Source organism: Scardinius erythrophthalmus (genome assembly GCF_964197995.2).
Source record: "Scardinius erythrophthalmus genome assembly, chromosome: 3".
Classification (NCBI taxonomy): Eukaryota; Metazoa; Chordata; class Actinopteri; order Cypriniformes; family Leuciscidae; genus Scardinius; species Scardinius erythrophthalmus.
Genome location: NC_138223.1, coordinates 8005172 through 8030575, shown reverse-complemented (window position 1 = coordinate 8030575; position 25404 = coordinate 8005172). Strand labels below are relative to the sequence as shown.

Genomic DNA, 25404 nt, shown 5'->3' with positions numbered 1-25404 from the left:
GTTTTTTTTTTGTATTTTTTTTGCAGTGATACTGTAGTCTATAGAAGAACCCTTTTTATATTTCACCCAAATAGTCCTTAAAATAACAGGTTTTTTTTTTTTTTTTTTTTTTAGTGTAATGAAGATTTTGAAAAATCTTAAGAACCCCTTTCCACTATAAAAACCCTTTTACGCAATGGAAAGATTTGGTAATTCATGGAACCATCGATGCCAATAAAGAACCTTTATTTTTAATTGTGTTGAGCATTTGCATTTCAATAGTGTTGAACTGTTCTCTTTTCTTCAAAAACCAAAATTTCTCTTGAAGTTCTTTTTTCACAACTGGCTTGCTCCGGGGCAGAAAGTCCTCGGGAGATTTTGGAAGAAATGCAAAGCTGAACCCTTAAATTATCTATTACCCTCATTTAGGTCACACTATAAAACCTCAGAGTTCTCATCTTTGTTAAAAAGAAGCAGAATTTAAAAAGGGGGATTCAAATGTAGGAGAGCAACACAGACAAAGCTATTCTGGATGCATTGGAAGATACTTTTAGAAACATATTGTCTCTGAGAACAAGTGTGATTATTTTATTATTGCACAACATAAAAGAACTATACAAAAAGTGTCATCTCCATGGAAACATTGTGTGTGAGATCTCTCAGGAGATGCTGAGGAAACAAAAGCCTTCGCCCTTCTTCTCTGCAGTGTGTGGGTGTGTGCGCTTCAGCTCAGCAGTCTACAGTTAGAAATCCTGCACTGCAGTCTGTCATGGAAGATAAGTGAGAAATCTACTGACACGATGCAAGAGCACACACACACATGCACACACACACATATAGGCTACACAGCTCAGTATCTCACTAAACACATTCATCTTGTTTTGAAATATACTTACATAAGCAGCAGTGGGAAAGTCAGAGAAGTTAATCAGAAGTGAATTTAAATGTCATGAATAATCATTTCAGAGCAGCAATGTGTCTCCATTTATACACATCTATGTCTGTAAACCCTTGTGAAAAAGAAGTGCACTTAACTGTATTGCATGTACACTTGTAATGCAAAAAAAAAAAAAAAAAAAATGTAAACAACTCACAGATTACTGAAATAAAATGTTTCATTACTTAGAACATCAGTCAATTATTTTTAATACTTTGTGAGTGGGGAGGAAGATCAAAGAATTTTGTGAATGAATTTTAAAGAAAATGCATGAATATTTAGGGAAAGTTTGACTGTAGTTGCATGGTGATAATGAAAATACAGAGCACAGATCTATGCCACTCATCACTTGATTTAATGGCAGCCACCCCAAGAAAATAAAAAATAAAAAGCTATTAATATTGATACAGGAACAATGCATTTCGCAGTAAGAAAGGGAATTATTTTTTAATCTTCAAAATTGCCTATTTTATTCTATTATTTCTATTCAAACAGTGCAAGCAGGCCTCACAATAACAATGCTTGTCGAAACAAATTAATTTTGGAATGTAAAAATAGGGATTTTTCTTGCATAGGCCTATTTGTATTTAGACAACATTTATTGAAACGTGAAATTTGTTATTTCGATACATATGTTCAATATTAGTCACTAGATGGCAGTTCCACGATAGAGGTGACATTGCTGGAGTGTCAACAGTGTGAAGACGAACACACGATAAGTCCTACTAATCGATCCCGCGCATCTTTATTATTTATTTTGTTGGATGCAATTGAGAGTTCGTTCGTTTAATGTACATTTAGATCAAAAGAAGGTCTCATTATAAAAGTCTTAACAGAATATTACATAGAATGCGGTGAATAAATAGCTCGATTATGATACTATCTATTAGTAATGTCTTGTTAAACTTCCGTTATGGGCATCATGGCGGCTTACAGTAGTACATGTGAAAAATTCTAGCAGCGGTTTCTATCACAGTTTATTCGATTTTAAAAGGTGATAAATGGAGTAACTAGGGTTTAATTCAAGATCGATGGCCAAAATGTTGCGTTCTACACGTATGTGGGGTATTTTCACACGGAACACAAGTGTTAATGTTATTAAGTGGGCTTCAGCATCCTCAAATGAGCGAAGATCTTCTGTCCGTCCTTCTGAGCGAGTGCATCAAGGACCCTTGAGATTCTTTAGTGAATCAGTGACTTTATCACCTCCTAGATGGACCGAGAGCAGCAATACTAGTTCAGACGCATCTGCATCTGATCCTGTGAGTGAGGAAGATCCCAGTGATGTGTTTGGTGATTATTCCAGACATTTATCCTCCAGAAGAACCTTTCGCAAAACATCCTCAGAGCAGCTGGATATGAGATACAGGGATGAGGAGGACAAGCCGCAGGTGGAAAAGTTCAGGTCCAAAACTGGTCGGAAAAATACAACATACTGGTATTTCCTCCAGTGCAAAAGGCTAATCAAAGAGGACAAAGTACGTTGTCAAAAACACGTGATTTTAATAACACGTCATTACTGTGGCAGTACTGTACATGTAATTAATATTAAACTATATAAACTAATTGTACTTAACGAGAGTACATTGTCATACTTTGCAATCATTTTAAATGAAAAGTTTTTTTTCTTTAAAGTATTTTTTTTTTAAATCATTATGGTTTAATAATGTCATGCTTTAAAGAAGTACACTTATTTTGATGTTTTGTCTAACATATTAAAGGACTTGGACTTGTAATTTTATAATTTTAACTGTAGTCTGTTTTTTTATTTTACATTTTAAAGTTCACATATTGTACTAAATTGCAACTTCAACTAAATGCATTTAATATAAATTTTAGCTATAATAAATGTTGATCTAATTTCATTTAACATGCAATTAAGAGTCTGAAAGCATAATTTAGTTATAATTAGGGCTGTCAAAAGATTAATCGCGATTAATCGCATCCAAAATAAAAGTTTGTTTACATAATATATGTGTGTGTGCTGTGCATAATTATTTTGTATATAGAAATACACACACATGCATGTATATTTTTAAGAAATATTTGCATACATATACTGTATATATTTATATATAATTTATATTATATATAAATATTTTTTTTTAAATAAAAATTACACATTTTTCTTAAATATATACAAGCATGTGTGTATTTATATATAAAAATGTAATTATACACAGTACACACACATATATTATTTAAACACAAACTTTTATTTTGGATGCGATTAATCGCGATTAATCTTTTGACAGCCCTAGTTATAATAATAATTATTAATTTAGCTTGCACAAGTATGTTCCTTAAAAGTGTATTATATCCATAAAAGTACTCTATTACGCTATTCCCATGTTGTTGTGTGTGTGCCATGTAAATACAAGTATATCAAAGAATGTCTCTGTATTATATAAACCAATGCACACTTTGTGCTTTTTTTTTTGTCTAGCTGGCTGAGGCATTAGTTCTGTTTGAGGCTGATATGGTCAAAGGTGAGAGATTACAGGCTGAGGAGTACAATTACACCATTCTCATCGGTGGATGTGGACGTGTGGGCTACCTAAAGAAAGCGTTCCAGCTGTACAATAAAGTAAGATGGTAATGCACACTTCACATTATGATGATCTTAGATGTCATTATTTACATTAGGTGCTTCTAATGATGTATAAAGACACACTTGATCTTAATTTAACCCTGTTTTTAACATGTTATGCAATGTTACCACTCACTCAGATGAAGAAGCGAGGGGTCGAGCCATCAGATGCTACATACACTGCACTGTTCAACGCTTGTGCAGAATCACCTTGGAAGCAGTCGGGGTTGGACCAGGCAATGAAGCTCAAGCAAGAGCTTCTCAGGAAGAACATCCCTCTCAGTGCCATAACCTGGCATGCTTTGCTCAAAGCAGTCGCTCTTGCTGGAGATCTAAAGTCGTGCTTTCAAATTCTGCGGGTACTATAATGTCACAACACATTTTAGTTTTGCTTTTGAATTCTTTTTTGCTCTAACACCACAGTTATATCATTTGGTTTGTGTGTAAATGCATGCATAGGAGATGCTTCAAAATGGACAGCCCATCACACAAGAGACATTTCATTATCTGCTGATTAACTGTGCGAACGACAAGCAGCATGGGTTCAGGCTGGCTTTACAGGTACTTACACACACCTACGGACTAGAAACACACGTTAGCATTAATACACGTTAGCATTGATGCACAGAAATTCATTTTTTAACGAAACACAGAAAACCTGAAATTAACATTTCATTTAGCTGAAAATTTAAACTGAAGTATTGATAATTACATTTGGGTGATTGAACTCTTCACGCTGTTCAGAATGTTGTGTTCTTAAATAAAATAAAATAAAAACCATGAATAAAATAAAATAAAACCAGTCGTAGTAAAGGTTTTCAGAAGGTAACAAGCCTATTTAAATTTTACATACTGCTACTCTTGGTCACAGTAAAGTGTGTCCACACACTGCTAAAATGATTTATCTGTTGTAGCTTATCCACGTGTGTATGAAATAGACACTGACACAGTCAAAACATGTCATCAGAGAAGTGCTAATAAAATTAACTTTTGGTCAATTAAGTTAGTTAGTAGTAAGTTAGTATTATTTTATTGTTATTTGTTTTGTAGGTGTGGCACCAGATGCTTAGGATTGGAATAAAACCAGACACTCAAAATTACAACATACTCCTACGCGTAGCACGAGATTGTGGAATGGGTGATCCTGGTCTGGCTTCTGCGTTACTACTGAAGAGAACGGACGAAGTGACCCCAAAACTCACAAGTGGAAGGAAAAGCCGTCGGACAAATGTCAAAGTGGGGACATTGTGTCAGCCTTTAGATATGGATGCATTTGAGAATGAGCTGTTTGTAGACACACAAGCCAAAGAGAGTGATTTCACCCTTGTAAAGGAGAAAGATTCATGCAGAATAGACGCATCTCAAGATGAGACTCAAGTGCTGCCTGTATTATCAAGTGGCTCTCTGACCTGTCAATCACAGTTATCAACACAAAGTTCCCACCTCCCAAACCTTCTGGACCCCAGCACTTGCCACTCAGGTGTGGTTGCCTTGGGTCCTGTGAATAGTGCTTCGGATAAACTTGCTCTGATTGGAAATCTTGATGGTTTTTTGGAGGAAATGGCCAAGGATGGACTGGAGCCCAACATAAAAACCATCACACTATTGGCTGATGTCATGGAAGCTGGTAGCCAATCAATGCAGAGTTTGATTAATGTGGCCAAAGAGAGTAGTGTCAAGCTGGATGTGACATTCTTCAACACTATGATCAGAAGGGTGGCCAAAGCTGGAGACTTGTATGGGGCTAAGGTTAGAAACACATTTAATCATCTGTTCATAATGTTCCAGTAATGTTGCTTTTATAAAATAATATATTCCTGTAGCTCAAACATTAGAGCATGGCAGCCTACAGTTTAGCCATGGCGAAAACAGCATCGTCATTTGTCAGCATTCCTTTGCATTTTTAATTATACTAATAATAATAATACAGACAATAACAAATTGCTATTATTATTATTATATAATTAAAATTGCATAGATGTAAATAAATAATAAGTAAATAAAAGCATCTGCCAAATGCATAAGTGAAAATGTAAGTAAGAACTGCTTTCTCTCTTTTTAGAAAGTAAAAGCCCTTATGGTTGAAAGAGGACTGGCTTCGAACACTCAGACGTTCTGTAGTATTGCTCTGGCTTGCCGCAGACAGAAAGATGCGATCCAACTCTTTACCGATATGGAGGTATGAAAACCAATTTCATTCCAATTTTGAGTAAAATATTTAAAGGTGCTTTTTATTTTATTTTTTTACTTCGATCCGCTCTTATTATTATTTTTGTCTTGTTTTGTGCAGTCTTGTGGACTTGTGCCGAATGCTCATATATACAGTGCCCTGATCAGCCAAGCAAGTAAGCGTTTGGACTACGCTTATCTACACGAACTTCTTCTACACATGACCAAACTGCAGGTGCCGCCCAATGATGTCATCATCAGACAGCTGGAGTTTGCAGCTCAGTATCCTCCTTCTTATGACAAGGTTAGAAACTGAATAATGCAATCTCATATCAACCAAGATTCAAGATTTGTATTTTGTCTCATGTTATATACCGAATACAAACTGGGTCTAAAGTAATAGTAATAATAAAATAGCAGCAAGGTAAGTAGGATTACATGGTATTATTCTTAAGGTAATCTAATTAAATAATTATTTAATAATGTTATTTAAAAACACATCTAAGCTTCAGTGAAAAGGGTTCAGTAAAATTGAATACATGCAATTTGTGTATGTTTTTCAGCATGTTATTGACCTTTGAGCAAGATTCTATATGACCTACTGTGGAGTAATTATGCCTTCTATATCTTTCTTTCTTCAGTTAAAATCACGGAACATATACCTGGACAAGATTGATGGATTCCGTGGTTTTTACAGAGAATGGCTGGAGTTCATGCCTGGCCAGGAAACTCCACACCCCTGGGCAAAGTATCGATCCCCAAAAACAGAAACAGAACAAGATGGAGTCACCTCACAAAATCAAGCTTCTGAATAAATCAAATTCCTGAAATCTGTGTGTTAAAGTGTATGAGGATAATCTGAGGCTGATTTTGCATATTGCTTGTGATAATTGTAGATATGATTTATGTACATTAAATCATTGTATTTATTTTAGTGTTTGTCTCATTTAAAAATATAAAAAAAAATTTGAATAAAAATCATCACCATAAAATGATTTAAACCTTTATTCAGTATGTAACTAAATTAGTGAACTAGCAGGATATTTCAGTTGGGTCACGGTCACACTCTAACCTTGAAAGGCAGATTGCTTTCATTTGTCCACAACAAAAAACTTGTGTACAAACGGCTTGTAACATCAAGGATTTATGTAATTGCTTTTGGAGACAAATCTAATATAAAGATTGAAACGGCTACACTGAAAAATCTACACTGACAGTGCCTGTAAAGTTGCTCAGGCATTTTATAGATGATCTACATGTGGTGCTGTCCTGTTGTAATAATAAAAAGCAAAAATATGACGTCAGTTTCTTTTAGCATTTTTAATTAAGATTGTGTTAATGTAACTAAATGCAAATCATTTTTAGATTTATTGGGGCCCTGTGGGAGTTTGCTGAGGCCCTCAGATTGAGAACCACTGATGAATTCAGTTAAATGGATAACTTAAAATGAACTAAAAGTTTAAAAAGAGCTGCACAGGACTTTTAACTGGATTTGCAATACCTTTAACTGCCAAGAGTGAGATGTGAACATTTTCTATCTATGATACACTGACGATAAATCTCATTATATTTGGTATGTATTTTGAACAGCTGAGATGGAAGTGTAGTATTTTAATTAGAAAAATACAATATTTTCGTGAAGCTGAATTAAGAAACGGTGAGTTTGTGCAAGCTCGTTGTTTGGTTAATCATTGAACATACTAGTCTATCCAATGTACAGGAATATTACGTCTGTATATATTCTTCTTTAACTTGTATTTTCTATCAATATTGGATACATTTGAAGTATAGGCTTATAAAGTGAATAAAAAAAACGAATTGTATGTGCACCACCATTAAAAAGAAAGCGGTAAAATAATTAAATAACTGTGGCAAGTGTTTAGGAAAGAGGATGGAAGCTGCGATTGGGATTGTTAGATGTTCTGCAGGCATCTCGGCTTTGTTGTCTTGACCAATAAAGTCTATGGAAAGTTTTGGAATCTGGAAATGTTTATTAGAAATATAGTATATGTTTGTAGAATAGCCTAGGAGTAATATGAGTAAAACTAGGAAACTTTAAGCTGTCTTCCTAGGGGTACGAGTGTCTTAGAGAAATATAATTTTCCTATGTGTGTTGAATCAATACCACTACTTATACTTGATTAATTTTATTAATCTTACATGAGTTAGTTTTAATCATGAAAGATACATTTTGTTTTTGACATCTATGCATGTGTAAATCAATGTTTTTTTATTGTATGCATTGAAAACAGAAACTCTACTTTTATTGTTACTCAATATTTGATGCTTTTGAGAGAATGATTAGAGGAGAAGGTAATTGCTTCTAATGTTAACTGTTTAAGAATGTAAGGGGACAAACGAAAGGTTTCAAGCAGGTCGCTGTCCAATGGAGGTTATATTATATGACATACATGTAAGATTTTGACTGGAGATGTTAAAGTTATTTGAGGTACACAAATGCAAGTCCTCAGATAACTACCCAACACAGGCCTCCTCCTTCCATCACATTCTTGGTAGAAGACTCAGATATATTGCCTTTTCATCTCTTTTCTCTCTCTCTCTCTCTCTCTCTCTCTCTCTCTCTCTCTCTCTCTCTCTCTCTCTCTCTCTCTCTCTCTCTCTCTCTCTCTCTCTCTCTCTCTCTCTCTCTCTCTCTCTCTCTCTCTCTCATGCTTCTAGTTTTAATCTGCGAGAAACAACTTGTGAGTAATGCTTCTTTCTGTAGTCAAGGTCAGTAGGCCTGGGAAGAGTCTAGGGAGTCAGATAAAATGTTTCCAATTAAAAAATATGTATGTGCGCCGGGTGGACATATTTGGGATGTTGAGGAAGACCACTGTGGATGAAGATGAACCGGAAAGTGTATATTTAGGATAAAGTGAAGTAGGAGGCCTTATGATAATCTGTTCATTTGCTTATCCAGTCAGCTTTGAAAGTCTTAGTCATGATACATGAATATGTATGATTTTACTGAATAGGTACTCTATTTTGAGTGGCCACAGACTTTAATTTTATTGGGGAATTTCCAGCACAGCTGCTCTCTTGATATAAATGTTGTATATGATGTTTGCCATATCAGTCTTCCTGTTTAAATGCTCTTTTGTAAAAACATATATATATATTTATAAGTGTGCAGCCTTTAAAAATATGGGGTTGGAATGGGGATGGGCCAAAGAAGAAAAAGTGGAAAATACCCAAGTTCCCTGTGACTGGTCAGAACAGATTAAAAAAACTGTATGAAAGAAGAGAGCTATGACTGAGGTGATCACATAGAGCTGGCATCACCTGGCTTTTGTTGAACGGAACAAGAAAAGGTTTTGGCATCTGGAATATTTGGGATTTATTTATTTTTTTGCAAAGAGAGAAGACTTTCTACAACAGAAGTAGGTAGTGGTATGGAAAGGTCTATATTTTTCCTTAAACATTAACTGAATGACTCTATTTTCTAACGCTAGACATTTGCGAAGAATCATTATACATGACAACAAGATACTGTCGATAGCCTACTGTACAGGAAGAGAAATATTAAATTTGGTCAACACTACTGGTACATATTGTGTATTGTTGTATTTGTGATGTTGTAATATATTGTGTATAAAAGGAATTAAAATGAAAATAAAATTAAAATTGAACTGGGGGAGGGCAGGACACACAACACTGACACCATTTCCGATTTGCCAGAGTCACGTGATTCAGCAAAAGCGCCAAACTTTGAACGCGCTCATCCGAGGGTTCATTTCGACAAAATATGTAAGTTTAATTGTCAAAAGTTACAGAAAACTCGACCAAAGTAAAAGTTAAAGTCTTTTTATACGAGACACACGCAATGTTAGTTGAGTTAGGCTGGTATTCGAGGTCGTTTCTTCCCATTGTCTGTCATGTTCCGTAGGACTCAGCACAACATACCTATAATCATTTTGAGCGATGAAGATGATGATGATGGTGACGCCTTGACGACCCTCAACGATTCCTCTGTGCTGATTGTTGAAAATGAGAGGAACGAAGCAGGTAACGTTAGTCTGCGTTACACACATCTAACGTTAATCATAAACAAAACCAAAAGTTACCATACCATTTTGTGACCATTCATATGCACCATAAAAACCGTTTTTGGACATATACCATGGCGATACCATGTTTTCTTTGACACAAACTGTAGTAAATGCCATGGGTTTCAAAATTACCATGGAAATAAATATTTTTGTTTGATATACCATGGCAGTACCTCTAATATACCTTTATATATACTATGGTAATCATTCAGTAGCATTGTCATCTCTCTGCTTCTCTTTGTTTTCTGTTGATCTCAGATATATCCAAACATATTGAGGAGTTGGATGAGGACTTGGCCATCACATACTCCCAAACTGCACTAGTGCTTCCACATGCTAGATACGACTGCACCCTGGCTTTCTGGTCAGTAAAATAAGCGAGGCCACTGTCCTGTGAAGGACTTGTGTTGTTGTCTGTGATTGTTTGTGTGTCATTGTGTGTTTGCTTGTTCTAGTCGAGCAGAGCAGGACGTCTCAGGACCTCTACAAAATAATGCACAATACTGTGATCAGTGTTTTTGCTACATCTGCGACAACCTGGCCTCCATGGTGAGTTCACTAGCTTCAAACCTAAATCAGACTCGGTCTCATTTATCTAGGCCTTATGTTAGTTACTCATATAAATGGCAGAGTGTAATGTCCCCCAAATCAGAAGAGGCAAAAGTGAATGAAATTTTGTTTTTTTGTGACATTTTCGTGTTAAATGAAATCCCATTATTTTAATCCTGTCCAGACAGATATATTATTTATTATTTTAGAATTTAACATCAACATAAAAAACAAATACTACTATGCATGCATTATACTACATTTACAAATGAAAAAATATACTATTTTTTGCTGTATTTAGTTATATTAGTAAATACTGGCTAAAAACAAGGCCACTTTTCGTGTTTGTGAAGCATTGGTAAAGTGCTATTACTTGTGTTTTAAAGTGTGAGTTTTGGACCATCCCTGGCTTTTGCCACTGTAATAGCCATAAGCACAGCGTCTACTGGAAGTCCCTCCGGGATAAGAGCCTGATGGGATATCTGCATGAGCTGAGCTTCACCTTTGAGCCGCTGGATATGGATTCAGACCTACGACGTGCAGGTATGTTCTCTCACGCGATTTAAACTGCAGATTTATTGTCTCACAACATGTGCCAGCCTAAATCTTACAATTGTGTGTGTGTGTGTTTGTGGTAGAGGCTTCACTGCACAAATTTGCTGGTAGTTTGGCAATGAAGTATGCAACTTTCTTGTTGGGGTTTGAGAGTTCGAACCGTCCAGGCTGTCGGTGCATCTGTCACCACAACAATAACGACACAACACAGAGTCAAGCCTTCGGATGTAAAGGATGCCATAAACATCACTTTAAGATTCTGGAGTACGAGTGAGTGCTCCACCTTTTATATTATTTTTAGTATAATTTAGCATTTTGCTATCTGCTTTATAAAATTGGAAATCAGTCACAATTTGGTTAATTTAGGTAATGTAGGTGCAATTGATAAACTGCAAATTTATTTAAAAATTGTGTTTTGGGTAAGAAATTAACATTACATTGATTGTTTTTGCAGTATTAGTAACTAGATTTTTAGCATGACCAATAGTAATAGTGATTCTTAAGGCTGGAATACACAACATGACTTTTACCCCAATTTGCAGTCTAGATGAGTCGACAATAGTTGCCGAAAGTCTGCAGGTTTTGGGTAGTCGGAGTCCACAGAATTCACAGAAAATCGCGCAGTGTGTGATGGGCAGAGACTCTGATTTTTAGCTTCAGACTATGATTTCATCCAGTCGGAGGATATCAAAACATGTTTGATATTTTGAGCCGATTTGAGAACACAAGTATGTGCACTAGTAACAGAACATCAAATTAGCCTCAGTATTTGACTCATGGACGCACAGATAAAGCAACTGACTGTGCCACTCACCTCTAACTCCTGTTGTGATCTTTACAGTCCAAACTGACCACGTCAACTTGTGTGTGCTTAAGAGTCGTTACAACAACTACTGATCCATCATCTGCAGTGTCATCATTTTGTGTTTCATTTCTCATGCATCTCCAAGCAACAAGGCATGTTTCTGTGTGCGTTTGTTGTATTCGGTACGAAGTCTGGTAGTTTATGATGCCCAGTTTTTCCACTGTAACCATTTACAAAGTCGGCAAGTGTATGATGCCTAGTCTGTTCAGATTTTAAAAGTCGTGTAGTGTATTCCAGCCTTTAGCGAACAACACCATGCTATGCTAAAGTTGTTTCTTTTCTCTTTTTTTTTTTTCTTCAGTTACACTGTTGTGAGTCAACATATCAAAATGTTTTTTAATGAAGCAAAGAAAGAGAATCCAAAGGCTTCTGTTGTGATGCTATTAGGCGCTATCAAGCTTTTCGTCACTCACACTGTTCCTGGGTACAGTACTATAATACTATACACTACTGCATATTCTGACCCCTGGTTTTGGTATGTAATGTATAATTACATATCTTGGTTTGTTATGTCTCCCTTGCAGAAATGTTCACGCTGCGACCACTGTATCTGAAACTGTGTCAATGCTCCTGTGGAGGTAATGCTACAAACATGTACTTTTGTGTGTTTACTTGGAAAGTCCCTTTTGCATTTTCTAGGTTTCTTATAAACTGTACGTTTGCCTTCCAGATTTATGACGAAGGTGTGGACGCTTTTAGTTGACTTTGATTTTTCCAGCACTTTCATAAAGCAACTGGAGTATTTCTTTCAGAGGCTTCCTCTGCCTTCAAACTCAACATTGCCAAAAAGGTAACAGCACATACATGTGCTGTAATTTGGGTTTTGAAAAGCCATGCACTTTTTGCTTCTTGAAGAAAATGTCATCCAAGATGATAATTTGAGTCAGCATTTGCTCCCCTTATGTTGTTTCCTAATTTTAAAAAAATGTTTCTGAGATTTTACTTGTTAATACAATAATTGTTCAGTTGTGGTCTGCCGTTGTTTAATGATTAAATTGTCTTTCCTTTGGTTGCAGTCTGAGTGTGCTTCCTTGGGATGACCCCTTGCTTTCTAGCGTGATAAAAGGTCAAAATATCACTGGAGAGAGGCAGGTCAAAGGTCGAAAGCTTCAAGTCTTGTATGAACCTCTGAGCGTGATTCAAGCGAGAGTCTGTAAACTACAACAACAAAACAAGTAATGGCCCTTCCTTATTGTGCTTTTTATGCTTTATTTACTGCTTATCAAACCTCTTAATTAACTTCAATGATATATGCAATAAACCTGCACAAAATCCCCACATGCAGAATTCCACAGAAAGAATTCATACATCTGTCATTCACAAAGTTGTATGCATACTAAAAGGACAAATCAAGTGAAAAATGAACCTGGGGTTAATTAACACATGGTTACCGAGTCGATCGTTCCCTGCGATGCGTTTTCATGAAAATCGAATGTAAAGAGTTTTATTTATAAAAACAGATTAGCTTATAACAGTAGTATATAGGGCAGAGAGTAAGTAAAAGTAAATCGCAAGTTAATACCACTAACAAGGCTCAAAATAGCCTCACACTAACACGGGAGCATAATGAGGGTCCCTACATGCAAAACGAAGCATTGAGAACTTTGTAAGTGTACAGACAGTTTAATAAGAAGATACTTTATAAAGACAGTACATTACGCATTTACAGGCAGGAGCCTGTAATTAAAAATTATTAATTTAAAATGTAATTATTAAAAAAATAATAATAATAATAATCTACCCTTTTTTTTTACACGTTAGGTACCGTGAGCTGGCTCGCTATCTGAAAGTTGTCAGAAGTTCCAATAGCCCCACGTGAGTGCCAGCTACATATCATAAACATTGTTGTCATATAAGCAGAATATTATTACAATTTATGGTACAATCTTTCATTGTATGTCTGTCTGTCTGGTATTTAGGCTGCAGAGAATGAGAGACTTGGTTCCCCTCTACCTGTGCAAGGTACATCAGAATAAAGCCTTTTCCATCAGTGCTTTCTACCTTATTTAATATACTTCAGTTTTATACACTCCATTTTAGACATTTAGACAAGTCAGGACTCTCAGGAGTTTTCTAACTTTTTGATGCAGAGGATTTGTGGCCAGTATGATGATCTACACCCCCCTGTATGAAGGACACCCTTCATAAAATATCATTGATCTTAAAAATAAAATTAGGTAAAGGTAAATGATTGTGACAATGTAAATGCCCTGTCTTAAAGGAATAGTTCAGCACTGTATGAATTTCTTACTTCTGCTGAACACAAAGGAAGATAGTTTGAAGAATGTCGGAAACCAGACAGTTGATGGACCCCATTGACTTCCATAGTATTTTTTTTTCCCTACTATGGAAGTCAATGGGGTCCATCAACTGTCTGGTTTACGACATTCTTCAAACTATCTTCCTTTGTGTTCAGCAGAAGTAAGAAATTCATACAGTTTTGAAACAACTTAAGGGTGAGTAAATGATGACAGAATTCTCATTTTGAAGTGAACTAACTGCATTTCTGTTATGTGTGTGTGTGTTTAGGTTGCCGACTACAGTGGTGCGGTCCACACAATGTTATCGCCAATGCTCGGTGCCGCTTGCCCCGCCTCCCGACTCACACCTCCACAGTTCAGAGCTTACCTCAGAATTTTTACATCAGGCCTAGTCCCTGATATAGCACAAGAAGAATTTGATCCAGGAAATGGCCATATGATCATACCTGATCCTTTACTGAGCACCAACTGGACACCCATTGAAGGTAGAGAATTGACAGTGTTTATCTAAATGACATCTTCTGAAAGGTTAGTCAGGCCCTTGTTTTCCTGCATTTTTATGTATCTTCCCTTTAACAGATTCTGTGTTATTTAAGCTCATCAACAAACAATGATTGTTTATGCTGAATACCAACCCTGTTCCTTCAATAAAGGTTCAAATACGTTCAAGATGATGGAGGTATTGAAGTTTGCACTGAGGGTTCTGGACTGCAACGCTGCTGTTTTTGCAAATGTAGGTAAAATATTATATAATGTTTATACTATGTAACTTAATCCACCTTATTTTTTAATGTAAGAGCAGACTAGCATTTGTAAATCTACCGTATTGTTCCGAATATAAGACCCCCCCCCCCTTTTCAAGATTTGTAGACCAAATCAGACCAAGATTTTTGTAGACCAAATCTTGTCTTTTAAAGAAAATACTTTATTTGAAAATAATTTTCATATTGCACATTTTTTATATTTAAAATACAATTTTCTGGTAAAAGGCTAATTTAGTAGATTTCACAATGACTGATTTCTCTCCTTTTTTATGTACAGTGACAGATGTGGGCATGTTAAAAAACACAGGTATTTGATCCGTATACCTGATTATCTGATCCAGGGGGATATGAATGTTTCTTCCTTTGGCTGATCACATAGTGCTGAAAAGACAGCAGTTTCATTAATTCATTACTTTGCATCAAAGCGGCCACTTCGAGGACATTGACAGGCAAGTGTGTCAATACGTAGCCGAAATAAGAAATGGTGGGTATGTTCCACTCTTTGGCAATTTCCAATGCCTCCAGCTGGATGACGGCTCTGGTTATGGGCAGCCCCTCATGTCTTTTTTCGGCTATGCACTGACACACTTTCCTGTCAGTTTCTTCGAAGCGGACGCTTTTAGGACCCCGTTGAGCTTTTCTTTGACTGTTAGCATTTTTAAGACAGTCTTAACTTAACTCTTTTTGGGCTCGCCATCTACTGACATTACACTCTGACACAGTATAAGCTCGTGCTCAATCGTCCCAAAGCCCGGCGTCCGACCAGCGCGGAAGGTCTTAACATGTTACTGTCCTTTTCTCGAGACAAAGTATTTTTTGATTAAATGCAATACATCTAGTTATGTATTCTCTCATTATTTCATCTGACTCCATAAATGAAAAGGTTTTAATGATATCTGTGGATCATTAATTATGAGTGAATGTTTGACTATTCCGTTTAACTCTTCAATAAAAATATCAAAGTCAGTTAGAATAATCAAATGTAACAATTTATTATGTCAGGTAAATGTATCATGTCAATTTTAAAAATCAATTCAAAGATAATCGATACAAAACATCAAATGCTCTGGAATAGAGAGAAGATGCAAACCCAACTTTAAAGGGATACTTCAGGATTTAGCATTAAGCTTTGTATTAGTAGAAAACCTGTAGTATTTTCGAATTACCATGCTTTCCACCCTCATATCCCCCTGAGACAAGAGATTTCTGTATTTTTTGTCTGGAAAAAAATCCTCCGATGACGCAAAATCGTCATTTTGCGTCATCGGAGGATTTTCTGGCCAGAGGCTAAAGACTACAGCCAGTAGATGGCGTTGTTCCGCATGTTTTCAGCCCGCCCATAGAGGGAGGGATCTCACTCACAGAATGTACACAGTGTCAGCCGTCTTTCTTTGGAAGCTAAGCTAGCAGGCTCTTGTTCTGTAGAGAAAGCTGAATAGTAGGAGAAAGCTGAGTAAGTAGGGGTTACCATCCTCCTTTTCCCAGACTTGTCCGGCGGGCGAGATAGTTTAAAATGTCCGGGATTCAGCTTTTGCTTTCTGCGGTCGCCATTCATTGTTTACATGCACATCTTTTGTTTCAATCTAACTGAATTCATTCCGATTGGTGAATCTGAATGTAGTGTTTACATGAACGCTAAACAAGTGATCGGTTGATGTGCGTTTTAACATTGCTAAGAAAATTCCCGCTCCTCCGTGAGAGATGAGATACCCGGCGCGTCTCAGTAATGACGCCACCGGCCTCGCGCTGTTGTCCCGCGGCCGTCAGCCTCGTCCTGCTCGCCACAGTAAACATGATGAATGAATGGCGACTGTAGAACGCAAAAGCAGAATCCCGGACATTTTGGGCGATCTGTAAATCCCTGGCAAACTCATCACGTAGACTAGCTAGCCTTGTTGTTGTTTTCAACTGTACACTCTTACCGGTAGGCGTGGCCTCCTAAGGCAGCGAAGCAAGTGCATTCTGGGAGTTGTTGTCTTTCATCCACATAAGCCAAAAATACATTTTCTGGCTTTTCTCAGTCTAGAAAGCTCCAAATTCAAAAATTTCTTCACATTTCTTCTACTTAAATGACCTATTTTAAATACACATTCATCTTCCCAGAGGTGAAGTAACCCTTTAATAAATACATGAGGCTGAGGCGAATCTGAGTTACAGAAAAGGCCTCAATCTCCCTGCTGCATTTCATTATATAGACAAACCTTTCACATGGAAACATGTGCTAACAATAGAAATTTGCATTCAGAGGTAGCACCTCTTGGGGGTGAGTGACCATTTGCTTGAGAGACCATCTTCCTTTTTGTGTCAGTTATCCATAAACTCTTAAAAACCTTATTACCTTTTGTTTTACTTATTCTGAAATGAGACATCTGTACCAGTCGCACTGTGACATTTTAAATGATACCAAACATGAAAATACTCTGTGATAATCATTCACATTAAACTATACATTTTCTTGGGTGAATTCAGGTGATCATCTGAGCATGAGAGAGAGGGGGTGAGGGGAGAGGGAAAGAGATGTGGATTAGGATGACTCGGAGGTGAGACTTTCGTCTCGATGGTGCATGAGAGCCAGTTCAAATGGTAATCTCCAGAGAGGTCCTTTTGTCCTCTCAGGGTCTGGTCACCCCCGAAACAGACTGTCCGGCATTTTGTAATTTCTCAATTCTTACAACAGCATATTGGGTGCTTCATGAGAGTTGTTTGACGACTCTGCGTTTATCAGTCCCCTGGGGGAAACATTCGTTTTACACATATTTGGCCCTCCCCATTGTTGCGGGTATTTTCAACAATTTCTTCTTAGGCCTCTGAATATGCCTGGCATATCTTAAATAAAATTATGATAAATTGACATGTAAAAGTTTGGACCGTGAATTTAAGACGACACCATTTTTTTCAGATGTATTTCCAAGAAAAAAAACATTTATCACTGGCCACGAAACTATATTTTGCATTATTTATTAACATTCTGTCAGTGTTAAAGGCATTATTTAGCTGTTGCATACTGAATGTGTGGCAAACAGTTCAGCATCAAATGCCACCTATCATAAAACCATCAAAACCCATTGTGATTTCATTCATATTAACTCTTCATATGTGTTGTGAAGTCTGTCAGTGTGTACTTTTCAGATCTGTTGTCTTTTATGACGAATGTCTCTTTGTTTGTAGTCAGAAACCTGGGTGTATCTGCTTGGCGTTGTCAGTTCCAGTTTTATTACTCCAGATGGTTTTGTCGTCGGTGCATTCTATGCCGAGCCTGACGTCACTTTTCAAGCGGTGAGAAGAGTGTTTATCTTGTCTGTGAGGATGGAGAACATACTGAGATGTTTTGGAGACAGATAGTTGTGTTTCTGTTCAGGTGACCAAAGACTCTGCCAATGCAATTCTCAAGGAGCTGACACAGACTTCCCGTATACAGATCCCCAAAACCTTTGAGAATGTGAGTTTAATTAGTTCTCTGCAGTTTTTTTTTTTTTTTGTGTGTAAACCTTGGATAATTCGTGACTGACATTTATGTGGCATCTATAAAGCAGTGTGTCTGATGCCCAATATAATGCCAGTATATTTGTGTATATAATGATGGTAAATGAGAAGCACAAATAAAAAATAAAAAAACAATTTCTTCTCAGGCCTCTGAATATGCCTGGCATATCTTAAATAAAATGATGATAAATATATACTCTTTAAATGCAAACCAGTTCTATATTATACATTGCTTTATCTTACTGGTGCTGTTTTATTTATTTATTTCCCCATTAGGGTTATCCTGACCAGGCTAGACTGCTGTTAGCAACTCAGGCTTTGGTGCTGCGCATTTTCCACTCCCAGCTCAGCCCAATCCTCGACGTCATCATTTCCTTCAGGGTGCTTATTTTCTGTAGTTATTAGTTAAATTTAGTAGTTTTGATTTTGTGTGATTCATATATGTGTAATTGTGTGTATGTGCCATTTGCCTTCAGTTTAACCACTGGGCGCTCCGTTGGTTCTTCAACAGTCTGCTGGGGAGGCCGGATGTGCTGCATTACCTCCTGTGCTGTCTTCTGCAGGAACTGTCTCATGGGGAGCAGTACCAACTCATACAGGGGTAAGTCTGTGTGCTCACACACACACCAAAACTGAACAAAAACATCTATGATAAGCATGTACATGCTCTATATCTGTTTCAGAACATGGAGTGAAACTGAACATTCCCTAGTTGCATCCTTCCTCTGCTTGTACTTCCTGGAAAACAGTGTGGTTCTAGACTCCTACACCTATCCCATCAATAGCTTGCTTGCCACTTGGAATGAGTAAGAAGCAGCTGTCAATCACTATATTAAATTCGTGATATGTCATATTTCAGCACTGAACGACGTTTGCTGTACATGCATGAATATTAAAAGAGGTTATTTCTAATTGAATATTGGAATTGCGTTGGACATTTTGGATATTCCTAATACACCTTATCCAGAGGGATATAAAAAGGAAGATCGGGAATAAATGAATTCCACTATAAAGAATTTGGATAATTTTGTTCATATTAAATGCATATAATATGAAGTTTAATTTATCAACAATTTACGTTCTGTTTGATTTCAGATTGTACTGCCCTTGGCAATTAAGTTTGAGACTGCAACTTGAAAGCAATGTAAGAATCTTTTCCATTAAAGACTTGGTGTAACAAAAATTTTACAAAGATATAATTAGATCTCAATAACCCAAGTGTTTTCAAGGTGATCTGCTCTTCTCTCTCTTGCAGGTGGCCAGACTTACTACAGAAAAGCGTAAAATCCTGCAACAAATCCAACGCCAAGGAAAATAAGCCTGACCAACATCTTGAACAAATGAACATGCACTGCATTTCATTCCATGCAATAAGTTTGGATGAGATCAATGTTGCATTTCTTGACTTCGCTGTGAGACTCACTTCTAATATAACGCTTGTTAATTGCACATTTTTCAGTCAATTCAGTTATTCAGAATTTTAAAACTGTAAAAACTAAGAACTCTTTATTATGTATATATTAACATTTGACTTTTCGACAAAATGGTGTAACTGTACAGTTTTAATGTACAGAAAGAGTGCCTCTAATGTTTTCAAAGGTTATAAGCAGTAGTTCTGCATTTTTTCATTGCCAAGTTTTTTTCTTTTTTTGGGAAATGACCAGTATTTTGTAACATTACAGTACTGCGATTAATAGCTGGAGCATGTAAATCACAATTATATTCAAAAACAGAACAATATTCAAATCTTTGAACATCAGCAGTAATGCAAATAAATTACAGTTTAAAATGCAACACTGAAAAGCTGTTTAATATTGCTTTGTTAGTTAGTTCTTACGGATCTTTGCAAAATATTACTGTAAATATTATATTTAACTGCCTTTGTAAACAAGATTTCAAAGCATGCAGAAAATGTAAAGACTATACTGTTACAGATGGGCAAAAACAACTAGATGTGCAATCTAAGCCAAGTATAACTACTGTACAGTGTACAAATCGTTGACTAGATAGTGTGTTTCAGTGTTTGAAAATGGAGGTTGTGGTGTAGCTGAATCGGAGGGCATTGGGTGGAATCTCCATGAAGTTTAGTTTAATGAGCTCAGATAAATAGTTGAGGATTTTCTTATCATCTTTGTGAAATTCAGAAAGAAAACATTTTGTCCATGTACTTTCCCTGGCCCTTCTGGGTGTAAGGCGACCATGTAAAAATGTTAAAAGGAATGCTCTGGTGACAAGCTTGCTTTGCACACTTTGAGCAAACATGAAGTAGGTGTTTCCACGTTTAAAGTTGCTCCTTGGATCCACCAGCAGGTTGATTAGAGTCCCACTGTAGGTTGGGCAGCGCAGTGTCTTTTGATCCACATCTAGAACACTGATGTATCGGCTATAATGGCCCAGGCAGTGAGGCAAAGTTGTGTGAGTAAAACAGCACATCCTGAGTAAATATATAAAACAAAAATGTTGTCAGGGTGAATATTGTCAAGAGGAAGAACTATCCTTCCTCTGCTTGTACTTCCTGGAAAACAGTGTGGTTCTAATCTAAACTCCTATCCCTAAAACTTGGAATGAGTAAGAAACAGCAGACAATAATTATAGTAAATTCATGATATGTCATATTTCAGCACTGAAGGATCTTTGTTATGATGTAGATGTGCTGTACATGCATGAATATTAAAAGAGGTTAACTTAGAACATCAACTTAGCTAACAGTGTTTATCCTAATGTCATTGCTGAAAGGGTAACTAGATTCTTGTTTTTATGCATCCAAACTAAAATGCCCCTTTAATAGTTACTGTCATTTAAGCTCATCAACAAAGCAATGAATGTTTATGCAGTATATCAGTGGCATGCAACCCTGCTCCTGTAGATCTGTATTGTCGAGTCATGAATGTATTGATCTTCCTATAATACTATTTCTGGGTCCAAGCCTCTACTCTGTTTCAAATGGGAATACTGTCTCACAACCATTTATGAGCACTTCTTTTATTGCACACTTCTTAGGTAAGTTTTTCAAAGCTCGTGATTTACAATAGTCTCCAGGCTTACAATGACCCAGACTCAGTATTCAGAAAAGATGAATCACTAGCCACCTAAGATTTTTAGTATGGCAGTAAAGGTTATGATCATGATTTGTAAGTAATACTACAGCCGTCTGTTTGAGTGTTTGTTGCTTTTTGTACCAGGAGCGCTTGGACTCAGAACTCGGTGAAGGTGTGATGTCAGACTTAACTGGATACCTTCCTGTTTACCCCCAATAAATATGTCAGAACTAGCTAATTAAGATATTTGAGTTAAAAACAGGCATTCAAACAAGATTATGATGCTTAGTAAATGTTACCTGTTAAAGCCGATGAGTTTCCAGTTGAGCAGGTCAGTAAGCTGCAGCGGCGTTGAAGTCCAAGGTTGAATGCTGTCTCTGTATCTACTCGGATGTGGTACGTACACAGACAGTGCTGTAACTAGTCGTCTCACTGCAGCCTCCTCGCTGCCTAGTACCACCAATGTTCGGCCACTCAGAAGGCTATACACTGCATGCACTGCAAAGGGAAACTGTCGCAAGAACTGCAATGCTGCCCGCCCTACTCTGCCACGCCTTCGTCTGGTCCCACCTTCTTTTTTCCCCCTGGGAAGACAAGCTGAGAAAGGGCATTCGGAGGTTGTGGAGGCAGAGGTGCTTCGATAGCTGAAGCAGTCTGACAAATCATCAGGTACTGTCCGATAGGGCTCATCTGGCAACGAGAGAGGGATCGATTCTGTTGCATGACAAGCATCTTGGAAGCTTGACCCACCCAGGGATAAAGTAATAGGACAGCCAGGTGGAGTCAGGGTGACAGCAGGATAAAAACCTTGCAACGACTCCAAACAGGCACCTCCATGATCTCCAGGAACATTTCCCATCCCGAAAACACGTTCAACATTTTTGTTGTCGTGTTTTTGACACCTGTCTTTCCCATCATTCTCTTGCTCTGGGCTTTCTTCATCAATTGCGCAAGGGTATAAGGCACGCAATTCTTCTTGTAGGATGGATTCTGTCGTGCTAAGCACCTCAATGCTGTCTTCGCTGCAAGTCCGTCTGGTAGGTACCCTCCCTTGCCTTAGACCCTCCAGTGCAGCTGTAGTGGACAAAGGTGGTGGACTTTGCAGTGCTGTGTCCATTGGTAAATTTGAACCTTGGGATCTGAAGGACTTCTCCGTCCCTAAGACCTCGATACTATCTCCACTACTAATACTGGTCTTCATCAAAGCTGAAACATATTCCACATTTTCTTGACAATCCAGAGCGGTAACTACTCCCTCATTTTCCAGTTCAGCGTCTACTGGGGCGGTGTGGGAGGTCAAGGGTAGGTTATGCTCGGAAGGGGTATTTACAGAGCTGGGTACAACTGGAGATTGGCTAGATCCAGCCAACTCTAGTTTGATTGGCACCATTTCAACACAGGAGGCATATGACTCAAGACTGACAGGTTCACTTAGAACGGAGGGTGCAGGAAGAAAGGACGGTTGTCGCACTGAATGTTGACCAGCTATTTCAGTCTGTAATCCAGCACCCTCTTCCAAGTCACATGGATCCTCAAATAAGAAATTGGTAGATTTAAGGTTGCGGAGAAGATTACGGCAGAGGAGTTGTGTGTAGAGATGGCAAATATCTCCTCTGAATGTCCTCTCTATGGAGTCCAGTTGCTGTAGAGCCTGTTGGTGGAAGTATTCGTCACACAATTCCTCAAGAGTTTTCAGACGCTTGTCAAATCGGCGAGATGAAGTGGAGCTAATCAGATGCAGAGAATGCGAGGGTGTGTTTGTATAAGGAAAAACATTGCATTCTAGCATTGGCTCAGCAAGCTGATCGTGCCTTAAATCATCCAGGTCAAGTTCCAGAGAATGAGGGAGGTCATCTGGTTCGTAAGGGGAGTACTCAGAGTTTCTAAGCTTCCTGGTTGGGTAGCAAGTGACCTGTTTTAAAAGGCTTTTATAATCCTGAATCGATTTTTCTACAGTGGCCAACTCCTGTTCTTTGTTAGCCAATGGCATTGGGCAAGATCCTTGATCCTGCTTGTTCCTTCGATCTCCAAACCGTTTATCTTTCTCATGTGTAATACATGACCTATTCTCATTTTCAGACTCTACTTCCGCCTTTCTTGAAATCCCACATCCGTCTTTCTCTTGTAATTTCATTTCAGTGTCACACTCTTTCAGTTTCACATCTGTATTTCTATCTAATGTAGGCATACCATTCAACATCCGTTCCCTTTCATTGGTGCACTTCACAGATGCATTATTGACCTCTCTTTCTATCTCTCTAAGTAACATGACTCTTGTATACTTCAGATCTCTTAGTTTTATCTCCAGTTCATTCGCAAAGTTCTTCCTGTTCCCCGTTTTCAGACATTCAGAGACTTTGGAGAACTCTGTGGAAAGCTGCTGGAATTGTTGAATGATTTTATTCTCATCAGACGACACATAGGCAAGGCAAAGTGGTCGCACAAACCCTCGAGCCTCCAGGTCATAGAGCGTAAGGTGGTGCACATATGCAAATGCTCCTTCTCGAGAATCCCCTAAAACTACCTTTGAGTCTTCTACAAAGTTCAGTTTCAAAGAGCCACAACCTGCCGAGCTGGCGAGAGAGGACTGATAGTCCACTGACATAATCCGAAGGGAGAAGTGGTTCAAATCAAACGTCCCACAAGCTTTGGTTTCAGGAGGAACAGTAAGCAAAGGTTGGGGCCCAACTTGCTCCGAAAACTCTGATAAAAGAATAAAGTCCTTCTTAAAATTAGCACCAGACACTCTGGACCACGGGGTGATATCCCCAGAGTAGGGATACATGGGCACAGACAGTTCCTCTGGAAGAGCTGATGGGTCTATTTCACTGAAATCTGTTTCTTTAGTAAAAGCCACCAAGTCTGGAGAACCAATCATGGTGAATTTTTTTTTTTAAACAAACCGGACAGGGGTGTAAAAAATATTGTGAAATTATACTTAAATTAAAATATGAGGACTGTCAAAATGTTTCACAAAATTAGTTGGGATTGTCTTTTCTTTAGTAAGGTTATTACATCTTAAATACTGATACCTGCTAGTTAAACTTTACATTCAGCAAGACCTGATTTTATAGTAGTTTTACAGTACATGTAGATATAGTCGTTTATAGACTGATCATCTACCGTGTTTACATTCAACATACATACATTCTCCATTTTTCACTTTGACTGGCTTGTTACTTTACTGGAAAAAAAAAAACATTAAAAACTTGTTTAAGCTATTATAACTTATGTACTTTGTTGTACACTGAAGGTCTAAAATTGTAATTAATAAAATAGTTTAATAGTACTAACGTACAAATTCCATAAAATAATACTAAAATAATTAAACTCGTCACTCACATACTTTACACCCCTGAAACCGGCATCTTCAGTGCTGTCCATCCAATCCAGGAGGTCTAGTTTTACTACGTATATCTAAGCAAACTGGTTTGTCGCCAGACCCGAGAATAATAACTACTTAAAAACCACAACAAGCATGAAATTATCCAGTTCTCGCCGATTTAAAAATGACATGCCTGATACAAAATACAAACCATGACATAAACGCAATGTCATGAAAACTGACAGGTCAGTTCAGAATAAAATACGTATAAATCCGCTCGCTGACGGCAGCGTGAGTACAACAATTCACGAGAGCAGTTGTTGGCTAATTTTTAGAAGTTAATTTAAGTCGTTGTTCAGAAGTAAACAAACATTAAAGCGCTTCCCGGAGAGCAGTAACTGAAGCAGCCTTTGCCATAGTTAGCCATGTGACACCTCTGGTTAGGTGGGGGCTCAAACTTGTTTCCGCCTCAGAACCAATTCCTCAAAATAACTGGAAAAATAAGAAGTGCTCGTGCGTTTTTTTGCAGTGTTGAGAGGTGGAATACATATCTCAAAATATTACGAACTCTAATTAATTGATAGGCAATGACAAAGAAAATCCAGTAAATTTATTTTAGAAAACAAACTTTATTTTACCAGCCAATTCTTTTATATCTTAAAAAAAAAAACTTTTTAGAATGAACACTTTATCTTATATCGACTTTAAAAATCCTCTTTTCTCTGGGTCAGTCAATGAAATGTAAATGTGAGTGGCCCAAAGAAAAGGATTATTGGAATAGGATTCCTTAAAATGTCCCATAGTCAAAAGATCATTAATACAGTTAACCTTTTTTCCCTT

At 37.5% G+C, this 25404-nt stretch overlaps 3 protein-coding genes across 4 annotated transcripts; 2 read left to right on the top strand and 1 right to left on the bottom strand.

The window, feature by feature from the left end:
• Positions 1–1585: 1585 nt before the first annotated feature.
• ptcd1 (pentatricopeptide repeat domain 1) lies at positions 1586–6951 on the top strand. Its single transcript, XM_081362424.1, has 8 exons — positions 1586–2394; positions 3363–3503; positions 3647–3865; positions 3966–4067; positions 4557–5255; positions 5569–5685; positions 5797–5979; positions 6317–6951. The coding sequence occupies exons 1-8, from the start codon at positions 1948–1950 to the stop codon at positions 6488–6490; spliced, it is 2082 nt and encodes a 693-aa protein (XP_081218550.1). The 5' UTR covers positions 1586–1947; the 3' UTR covers positions 6491–6951.
• Positions 6952–8887: 1936 nt separating this feature from the next.
• On the top strand, positions 8888–21507 carry LOC308688541 (uncharacterized protein). Of its 2 annotated transcripts, XM_081361673.1 has the most exons (22): positions 8888–9055; positions 9354–9422; positions 9562–9680; positions 9983–10088; positions 10180–10273; positions 10660–10816; positions 10912–11098; positions 11995–12117; positions 12218–12271; positions 12364–12483; positions 12710–12868; positions 13455–13508; positions 13613–13655; positions 14223–14439; positions 14608–14687; positions 17887–17994; positions 18077–18157; positions 18478–18582; positions 18678–18802; positions 18885–19007; positions 19297–19345; positions 19457–20000. In XM_081361673.1, coding segments are annotated over exons 2-22 (2169 nt in total). In that variant the 5' UTR covers positions 8888–9055; positions 9354–9420; the 3' UTR covers positions 19520–20000. The 2 variants fall into 2 exon arrangements, with proteins under 2 accessions (XP_081217799.1, XP_081217798.1); XM_081361672.1 differs by lacking the exon at positions 8888–9055 and having other exon boundaries at positions 9307–9422; positions 19457–21507.
• smcr8b (Smith-Magenis syndrome chromosome region, candidate 8b) lies at positions 19693–25002 on the bottom strand. Its single transcript, XM_081361671.1, has 2 exons — positions 21539–25002; positions 19693–20635 (listed from the first exon to the last, which is right to left on the bottom strand). Exons 1-2 carry the CDS (start codon positions 24115–24117, stop codon positions 20218–20220), a joined length of 2997 nt encoding a protein of 998 aa, XP_081217797.1. The 5' UTR covers positions 24118–25002; the 3' UTR covers positions 19693–20217.
• Between the last annotated feature and the right edge of the window lie 402 nt (positions 25003–25404).

What these genes read in the sequence shown, in the direction of transcription:
- ptcd1 (XM_081362424.1), top strand. Translation starts at nt 1,948, where the DNA reads ATGGCCAAAATGTTGCGTTCTACACGTATGTGGGGTATTTTCACACGG. An exon ending in GAGACTTGTATGGGGCTAAG is followed by an intron (nt 5,256 to 5,568) that starts GTTAGAAACACA and finishes CTCTCTTTTTAG; the next exon opens with AAAGTAAAAGCCCTTATGGT. An exon ending in ATCCTCCTTCTTATGACAAG is followed by an intron (nt 5,980 to 6,316) that starts GTTAGAAACTGA and finishes TTCTTTCTTCAG; the next exon opens with TTAAAATCACGGAACATATA.
- LOC308688541 (XM_081361672.1), top strand. An exon ending in GTGTCAATGCTCCTGTGGAG is followed by an intron (nt 12,272 to 12,363) that starts GTAATGCTACAA and finishes TTTGCCTTCCAG; the next exon opens with ATTTATGACGAAGGTGTGGA. An exon ending in TCCCCAAAACCTTTGAGAAT is followed by an intron (nt 18,158 to 18,477) that starts GTGAGTTTAATT and finishes TTTCCCCATTAG; the next exon opens with GGTTATCCTGACCAGGCTAG.
- smcr8b (XM_081361671.1), bottom strand. Translation starts at nt 24,117, where the DNA reads ATGATTGGTTCTCCAGACTTGGTGGCTTTTACTAAAGAAACAGATTTC. An exon ending in AAACTCATCGGCTTTAACAG is followed by an intron (nt 20,636 to 21,538) that starts GTAACATTTACT and finishes ATATTTACTCAG; the next exon opens with GATGTGCTGTTTTACTCACA.